The 9,794-nt window shown below is 39.5% G+C and overlaps 1 protein-coding gene across 2 annotated transcripts in view; it reads left to right on the forward strand.

Moving 5' to 3' along the window:
• Nucleotides 1–6,610, forward strand: part of SATB2 (SATB homeobox 2) — a 190,481-nt gene extending 183,871 nt beyond the window's left edge. For both annotated transcript variants that reach the window (XM_029934145.1, XM_029934144.1), the window contains exon 11: nt 3,506–6,610. In XM_029934145.1, coding sequence (XP_029790005.1) covers nt 3,506–3,967 — 462 coding nt within the window. In that variant the 3' untranslated portion in view covers nt 3,968–6,610. The remainder of the gene's footprint in view (nt 1–3,505) is intronic.
• The last annotated feature ends 3,184 nt before the right edge of the window (nt 6,611–9,794 follow it).

The following is a 9,794-nucleotide window of genomic DNA, read 5'->3' on the forward strand; positions in this document are numbered from 1 at the left end:
TGATCTGTGTGAAGTTCTTAGCCCGCCTAGCACTGAGTACGCATTCAGTAAGGGGTAGCTATTCTTGTTCCACTATTTCATGTGCGGCTTCCCTGCACGCATGTGTTAGGACTGCTCGAGTCTGTGAAAGGGGAGGTGAAGTAGGCTTGTGGGTTGGACCCAGGAGAAGAACAAACCCTATCATGCAGAAAGATTATAGTAACTTCAAAGTATAGTTTTGGAAAATCTCTTTAAATCTAACCAGTACAAAATGGAAAACCCCTAAAGAACCAATCTAATTATTTAACTAAATGGAACCATTATGCTGGCTTTTACTACAGAAGGCAAGCATAATTTAGAAAATGGGGCATTTTAATTCTCTTTTGTTTTCCAATTAACACAATTGCTCTAATAGGGGGTACTCGTGCTTGAGTATGTATGTTCTTTGAGTACATAGTTCATATATAATTTCAGTGTCTATCTTTCTCTTTCTCACCCAAAAAACCAAAATTCTCACCTGTTGACATAGTGGTTCATTTATGACAATGGTCAGGCGGCCCAGATTATGACCTCAGAGCAAATATCTTCTGCCATCAAAGTGCCATGAACAGGCCCACAGTGCAGCTCTATGTTTCCTTCCGGCTATAATTAGGATGTTGAAGTAACAGAGCTCTCATTTTTTCGCTGATGCCAGCTTACCACAGCAGACCACATGAGTTTACTCTTAGTTGAAAGTAGTAAAGAAAATGCCAAGAACATTCATTTTAATTGGTCAACATTATATGGACCTTTAGTGCCACTGTTTTATGGTCCCGTATTTTAGATTTCTTTCTGCCACCAGCTGTCAGCTTATTATGATGGATATTCTTATTTGCATTTGATTATCTTTTTATTATTATTTTGATTGTTACGTGATTACTAATTATTATTTGAAAAGTTTCATCCTCTTCTGCTTGTTATTAAATTCCAGATAAAAGGCTGACATTTTCATATTGGTAGGAAATTTTTTTTCATCAGGTGGTCTCTGAGACTGAAATAGATGTCAGGGATTTTTTTTCTTAGATTCTTGCTTTGATGCTGATATTTCCTAGCCCAAGAAGAAGAAAATGGGCCTATGGGTAGTGTGTGGTGGTGGTAGTAGTGGTGGTGGGGATGGTGGTACCATTAATTCTTTAATGCCACCAGACATGTTTCTTCTGTACTCATTGGATTGCTTTCCCCCTGAATTCTGGAAAGTGTTTAATTTGTTGCTTTAACATGAAAGAGACTGCATAAAATATGAGGGAGAATAAAAGAGAAACGTGTATTTTTAAAAATGTGAACTCACTATTCGTAAAGTTTGGGAGGACCCAGAAAGTTAAGCACTGATCCAAGTATAGGAAATGTGGTCTTTGTCTTTGGTGAGGACTTTTTAGTGAGGACTATCACAGTAGCCTTTTAATTATCGAATTTTGGGGCTGGTGTTACAATGTCTGAGCAATGGCTGAGGCTCCTCCCTAGGATCCAGTGATCCTCTCCCCTGTCCAAGAAGCCCATGGCACATGGGCCTGTGATGGCAACAGGAGCACATCATTAGGACAGTCTCCGCTGCATACCTTTCTTTGGTCAGATTGAAGACGTTCACTAACTTAATATTAAAATGGGAAATTATGTCATGTAGAGAGATGATGTTGAAGATCAAGAATAAGCTTGCCTAACTAGTGTCAAATGACAAAATTAAAATGATTTAACAATGAGTTTGGTGTCTGTTATTCAAGGAAAGCAATCCATGGGTTGGGGGAGTATAGTGCCTCACATACAGTAGAACACTCTTCCTGAGGCATTTGGGTAAGATCAAGTTTTCTGAGTCATTAGCAGTGGCAATACAAACAGAGCACGATTGACTGGGGTTGCATATCTGACTTTATTTAGAAAGATCGAAGAACAAGAAAATAAGTATAGAGTACTGGATTTGGGGATTGTCCCACTGTACCATGTGCTGTGCTTCTGGTCAAGTGGAACATTTACAGGAACTCGGAAGTTCAGTTGACCATTATGGCATCACAGGCAAGAGCAGCTCTATCTTGGGTCTAGAAATCTATTTAAACATTAGAGTTTTTTTGTTTTTTGTTTTTTATTTGTGTGTGTGTATGTTTATTTTTGAGAAAGAAAGAGACAGAGTCTGAGTGGGGGAGAGGCAAGAGAGAGGGAGACACAGAATCCAAAACAGGCTCCAGGCTCCGAGCTGTCAGCACAGACCCCAACACGGGCCTTGAACTCACAAATTGCAAGCTCATGACCTGAGCTGAAGTCAGTTGCTTAACCAACTGAGCCCCTCAGGCATCCCTTTGTTTTTAAACGAGTGGAAAATATATAGAGATAAAATATAAATTTAAATTAATTACAACTAGAAAACCTTAACATTAAGGATTCAAAAAACAAATTAGGGAGTGTGTGCAAACAGAATTTTAATAGTTTATAAAGTAATATTGAGAAGGCTTATCTAAGAGTATAAAATAGTCATTTAAAATTCTTAATTTAAGAAAAACATTATTTATCTTTAATTTGGAAGTTTTTATATTTTTTAAAAACATTATTAAGGATTGATGTCAAGGCTAAAAGAAAATAAACAAGTTCTTCCTAATTTTGCAAAGTGTTGATTTTTCTGCTGAAATGTCAACTATTCCTCTGTTATACTCTTAACAGTAATTATGAGGTTGATGGTAATAATTACTCTCATTTATTGAATGTCTGCCCTAAGCTTGAGGAGGACAGACTATCGCCCATAGCCAAATTTGATATGCCACCTACTTTTGTAAATAAAGTTTTATTGGAACCACGACCATGCTCATTTGCTTGTATATTAGTCATGGCTACTCTCAAACTGCAAAGATAAGAGTTGAGTCATTGCAACAAAAACTCTAAGGCCCTATAAAGCCTCCAGTATTTACAATCTGGCCCTTTACTGAAAAAGTTTGTCAACCTCTGATTTAAGGTAAGCACTATTCTTTACATCCATTCTGTTATTTAATTCTTACAACATCCCTAGGAAGTCAGTGACTTACCCTTCTTTTATAGATAATGAAATTGAGGCATAAAGAAGTTATTCTCTCATACAGGGACATCCAGCTAAGTGAAAGACTCTGGACTTGAACCCATGAGGTCTGATTGTAGAGCCTGTACTTTCTCACTGAGTCCAGTTTCTTTGCCATTAGGCTTTAGAGAGGAGACATATCATGCTGGCTAATAGCAGGGAAGGCTCTGGAAGCAGATTGTTTGAATGCAAATGACCTTGGGCACTAAATGACTTTAACTTCCCTGTGCCTCAGAATATAGCAAACTTATTTTTAACATTTTGTTTTGAAAATGAGATTCTGAATCTCCAGAAATTCTTTTAAGTTCCCGAAAGACCTGAATTGACAAATGACTACAGCACAACTGCAAAGATAGATAGACAACACATATTTAGAGGAATGATGGCTTTTGAAAGGTGAGATCCTGCATCAAATGTTAACATATATATATATTTCTTAATTTCAATTATCAGGTCCTTCATAGACAGCAGTCGCAGCCAGCCAAGGAGAGCTCCCCTCCCAGAGAAGAAGCTCCACCCCCACCTCCTCCGACTGAAGACAGCTGTGCCAAAAAGCCCCGGTCTCGCACCAAGATCTCCCTGGAAGCCCTGGGGATCCTCCAAAGCTTTATCCATGATGTAGGCTTGTACCCTGATCAGGAAGCCATCCACACGCTTTCTGCTCAGCTGGATCTCCCCAAACACACCATCATCAAGTTCTTCCAGAACCAGCGGTATCACGTGAAGCATCACGGGAAGCTCAAGGAGCACCTGGGCTCCGCGGTGGACGTGGCGGAGTATAAGGACGAGGAGCTGCTGACGGAGTCCGAGGAGAACGACAGCGAGGAAGGCTCTGAGGAGATGTACAAAGTAGAGGCCGAGGAGGAAAATGCCGAGAAAAGCAAGGCCACGCCTGCTGAAATTGACCAGAGATAATGTGAACTCTTACCAGGCAAAGCAATACATCAGTCCAAGGATTTTCTGTTTTAATTTCTTAAAAAAAATTTTTTTGCTTTGTTTTATTTTATTTTTGTCCTTTTTTGGTCTGTTTTATTTTTCTTACCTTTTTTGGACATTTTTTGTTGCACAGGATACACCTATAAACTGAGTAAGTTCAGTATTCCCGAATCAGACATCGCCTTGGCAAAGACACTAAAGTGTTACACTTTTACAATTGACTGGATCATAGTAATTATAATCACAGGAGACTCTGCCTTCATTATCCTTGCACTTACAGAAGAGACATCAGGCAAGTTCCAGGATGAAAAGATCTACGAAACAAATGAAGGAAGCCACAAGTGTGTGTGTATATGTATATGTATATATCTATATATTTACATATATATATTAAATTGCATGGGACAGAGAACTTTACAATCTGAAAGAATAGACTGTGAAATGAGTTCTTAAAGCAGAGACTTGTTTATGTATTAAAAAAAAAACCACTTCACAGTGAGTCGCTTTGGCTTTTTGATAAACTGCGGCCTGCTCTCAGGGTGGGGTGACTATTTTTGAATTCCTATTTATTTTCTGTGTTTGTCCCTGATTTTTTTTTTTTTTAATTCTATGGCTTCCTATCTGGCAGCTTGATGGGTAATTTTTGAGGTATGTATTTAAACAAATCAACACTGCCAAAAAGAATGAAGAAAGGAAAGTGGGAAAAAAAATCAGGGCACCTTAAAATGATACAAGTCAAATTGCTCTAAAGACACAATGCACACTTAAAATGACTCGACATGTTCCGTTATTCTACTTGTTATTCCTGTAGTGAACAGATGCATTTCTGTGGAATTCCAAATGAATAAAACTGAAATTCAGTACAGAGAAAACTTGTCTTGATAAAATGACGTTTGCCCTTGGACGTATGGAATTCATAATATGAGCCACATTTTATTGTGAAACTTATTTACCTGTTTGTGGCTTCAGATCTTAAAATGAATAAGCCTGCTCATTTAAAAATTGTTTGTTGTTGCTGTTTTCTCTTTTTCTTTTTTCCTTTTCTTTTTTAATAGAAAATAGTTCAATGTAATGTTAAGTTAGAAAAGAAGTTGCCACCCGGTTAATGGGGTTCCCTCTCAAATAAACCTCCATCCATTCGTCTCCCAAAAGGTGTTTCCTATTTCTGTTTCACTTGGGCTTCCTCTTCTTCGTCCACATTCCATCCACCTGACCAAACTTCTAGAATCCCTGCTTTCACATGCCTCATCCCTTCCCTGGTATGGCAGCCCTAATAAGAACCTTTCTCTGAATCATTGTGCAGCTCCAGGCAATAGAGTAAGCGAAGCGATTTCAGTGGAATCACCTACTCATCGTAAACGGAAACATTTTCTCAGTTACCGACATAGCAATTACCTTACGTAAAGCAGAACTAATGCCGACTGGCTGTTTAGTGGAATGAGCATTAAAGCTGCAACCTACTATAGCTCTCCAAACCTCCTGTAGCTTCCTCTCAGAAGCACCAGTAGCATTACTTCCCACTTGTACTTAGAGTAATTGCAAGAGGTGACCTCCCCTTCAGGACTGGCCTCGCAACCCTAACCCATGCTTCAACGTGGCCGCCAGACAGTCCCACACGGTTGGATTTTTTTGGAGTTCTGCTCTCATGCAACCTTGTCAAAGACCTCATGCAATATCACTTTGAAAGTTATTTTCTGTTTACTACACAAACATTGTAATATAACTGTTAATACTATTTATATATTTGAAAGGTATAAAAGGTAGGAGTTAAAAAAAAAACCTCTATGTGTAGATATTAACTCAGAACTTACAATATACAGGGAGAAGACATGTTGCAATACAAGCTAATTCTAGCTGCTCAGTAACCTCTGGAGTTTTTAAAGGGACATTTTCCTGTACTTTTTTCAAATAATGATGTTGAAAAAATTATCTTGACACGAGCGTCACATACTTTTGCAAAAGGATGGTTGTTGCAGTTACGCCCCGGGCCCATCCTTCTGCTGCCGTAGTATGCTGCAGCTTTAATCTGAAAGTCCACGCTCGCTGCTTCCTGATCTCCGAGTTACTCTTTCCAAATTGTCTTCTTACACTGTTGCTGAAGGTCACTCTGTACACGTAATGGAAACTGATGTTGCCAAGCTCTTACAAGGTGGTTCATCTATCGATGGCATCCGCATTTGGTATCTTTTACACTTCAACCAAAAATTTATTAGGTATTTTTCAATGCTAAGTCTTGCCTTTTATTTTTTAATTTCACTGCCAAGTTTGCAGTGATTCTAAGTGAATCTGTGGGCATTTTAGCCTGTGGTCTTGCCAGATCTTTGCGAATTACAATGCATATATGTCTATTTATTCAATATCTGTCATATAATATCTATTTGGAAGAAGAAACTTTCTCTTGTAGTGCCTCTTGACAAAGCACAATTTCCCGCCTTTTTTTTTTTTTTGTGAAATGAAAAAACAAATTGTGTTTTATTGCGGTATCAACAATGTGAATAAGGATTAACATATTGTAAATGTTCTTTTTTCCATGTAAATCAACTATCTTTGTTATCACTAAGTGATAATTAATTTTTAACTTATGTGCATTGTTAGGCTGTTAGAATTTTTTGGTTGTTAAAATAAAACGCATTCAATAAATATGACTTCGTTTGTCAAGTATGTTACTGGGCATTGCCTTCTTTCCCATTTAAACTTTCGTGTGGAGTGAGACCTGGTGAGTGTAAGAAACATCGCTCCCTTATTTTAGAAATAAGGCAGCAGTACCCACAATGGAGTCCTGTACGGTGCCTGGATTTAGTTGTACGTGTGAATGTACATCTCTGTGTTCATAAATGCACGTGGGCTTGCGTTCTGAAGCTGGCCATGGGGAACGCCATGTATCCAAACGTTTCATCGTATACAGACAAAACTCCAATGTATAAAGATATATTTATGGGCTTGCTTCTTTATTTTTCTAGTGAATATTTTCTGTTTATAATTAAAAACCCACAAATGACTGCGTGTCAGGAAACTTTTGGAGCACATATGTCCATGGTTAATGGACATAATAAAAGTCTTTTATATTTAGAGCTGGGGTACCATAATGTGCACAGAGAGGAATGCCGGAAGGATTGATGTATCTGAGAAATGTGTGAAAATGATTTTTTAGAAAGTGCTTACAATGGAAAATATTGCTCAAAAGACTAAAGTTAATAAGGAAGGAGCAAGTGCTTAGCTTCAGAACTGGCAAAGAGAAAGTCAATTAAAAAGTGATTTTGTTTTCTTTTGATATTGTAAATTGTCTTTCCTGTGTGTGTGTGTGTGTGTGTGTGTGTGTGTGTGTGTGTGTGTGTGTTTTGCATTTGGTTAACATACAGATGTAATTTTTCTTTCCTTTCTTCCTTAGTTTCACTTGCCTTTTTATTCCATGATACTTAACAGCTCACAGACCATATAGATAGGCTTGAAGGACAGATGCTGGATATTTGCAGAAAAGCAGACAGCCCCAAAGCACAGAGTTCTGAAGGTTTTTAAAGAAAAATTAGAGGCTCAATACACAGCAAAACACATCACTTATGCATATGGGGATGAGTTCTGCCGTTGGGATACGTAAAGGCTTGGAAGGAAGCGTGTGAGAGGATCTGACTAGTGGCACAAGCAGCTTCTGTGTGCATGAGGTTGTGTTTAGAGGTCAAACTTCATCATGGGTGACACACTCCAGAGTGAGGCTCTGCCCGCACACGGACTGGCTTCTGCTTCTAGACGGCGAGCTCTGTGAGAGCAACTTCTGTTCCCAAGAAAGAGTAAAGGTTTCTTGACTTCTGTACGTTGTCATATTATAGCACCTCAGAGCAATCACTTCATGGGTTGAGTTTTTGTCTTTTTAAAGTTCTTCTTAGAGGAGGTATTTCCCCTTACACTATTATTCCCCTTTCTGTAAATGTTTGGACCAAGACTTAAAAGTCCCTACGCTTTTTCTAAAGGGCAACCATGGCATAATCAGACAGTCAACATTTATTAAACATGTACCCTATGCCAGATAATTTGCTAGGAACTGACAAGGGAATATATAGGACTTGATGTTCTCCATTTGTTTAGTGAGTGGTACAAACACGTGCTATGAATTTGGGGAAGAAAATGATAATTATGTGTGAGCTGGAATGGTCCTGAAAGGTGGATAACTTAGGGAAGGCTGCATATAACAGATAAAAATTGCAAAGTAATAATGGCGCAGACAAGATTAAAGTTTACCTGTTTCTTACAAGAAAGAAATTGCTGGAGCAAGCTGGCTGCATGAAGTTGTCAGGGACACACACACTCCCAGCTTGACTCTTCCTGGTGTTTCCGTGTTCCTCCTTTCTCATGGTTCAAGAAGGCTGCTAGAGCTCTCCCCGTCACACCCACCTTCCAGACACCAAGATGGAAGGAGGAATAAAGAATGGCATACTCCCTTTCTCTTGTGGAGACTTCTGCAAGCCCTGCACCTGAATGCAAGGGAGACTAGGAAATGTTTCTAGCTGTTCTATTAATTTCACAGAAAAGGGAGGGGAGATGGATATTGGGATAGGCAACTAACAGCCTCTTGCCACAGAGGGTTTGAGGGAAGGTGTTGAACATGGTTGATGGGAAGAAGGTAAGTGAAATGGCACATTTGCTCTGCTGTTACTCCCTGTACCTCGCACATTTCCCTCCTCACCACCCTGAGTTCTTTTCCTTGCCAAATTGAAGGATCAGCCCAAGCAAGCATGACTTCTTCCAGGAAGCCCTTCTTGATCCGCCGCATCTGCTCTGCCAGTGTGGTTACAAATACTTCTGTGCTCACAGAGTTCCCAGGGTGCCTCACCACTGCTGTCCCAGAACTTGTGGCTCATTGTGGTTGCGTTTCTGTGCTTGCTCAGCACGAACGGGGGAAGTCTTTCTTTGCATTCACCCACGCAGAGGACAGAGGTGGGCAGCTGGATGTGACACAGGCCCTGTGGAGATAGGTGTGACAGTGTCTTCTCTGGATAAGCATGTCTCCAGGACTGGCCTATTGAGTCAGAGACAGAAATGAAGACTGAAGTGTGCAATAAGGGGCAGGGGACTTTGCTGCTGATTCGGTGTTGTCAGGAAATAGCGCCAGGATCGAAAGCCAGGTCTGCATTGCCTCCACGGCTTGCATTTGCTCCCTCGGAGCGTACCACCTCTCCCTGTGTGTCCTAGAATGTCCTAGAAAGGCTGGATGAACTGAACATCAATTTATTGGCCAACATACTTTATATGAGATGAACTTTTCACTTCTCAACACACTTTTTCATAATTTTCTCTGAGAATGACATTTCTGATAGAATTTTGTTCTGAAAGAAAAGCCTGTTTTGTTTTTTTTTTTTAAAAAAACACCATGCTTTGCTAGTAAAACTGTCCCAGAAGAATCTAGAAGCAGCTTCTTCAGTAACATTTTAAAAGGTTTAAAGTGTTACCTTCACATACGGAGAAATAATTACAAAAATATTCCATTAACACTGTAATAAATAGTTCAGAGTAATGATTAATTAAAGAGGGAACTATAATTTATTCACTATCCATTAACAGGCATATTCTCTTTTAATGTAGAACAGCAGAGATTAAAGGAATTCTGGGAGGCTCAGTGACGGCTTTGGGCTGATCTGTCCTAGGGACCCTCCCTCAGCCTAAGAAAGAGGCAAAGGGAAAATTCTTTATCATCTCGTCCTGTCTCCAGTTGACTGTAAAGCACAGTGAACTGACCTCATGCCTATCCTCCCCAACTTTGCAGTTTAAGTTATTTTTCAGACCCACAGTTTCCTCTGTGGGGAATGGAGCTAAT

The sequence above is a fragment of the Suricata suricatta genome, chromosome 3 (assembly GCF_006229205.1).
Source record: "Suricata suricatta isolate VVHF042 chromosome 3, meerkat_22Aug2017_6uvM2_HiC, whole genome shotgun sequence".
NCBI classification, from domain to species: Eukaryota; Metazoa; Chordata; class Mammalia; order Carnivora; family Herpestidae; genus Suricata; species Suricata suricatta.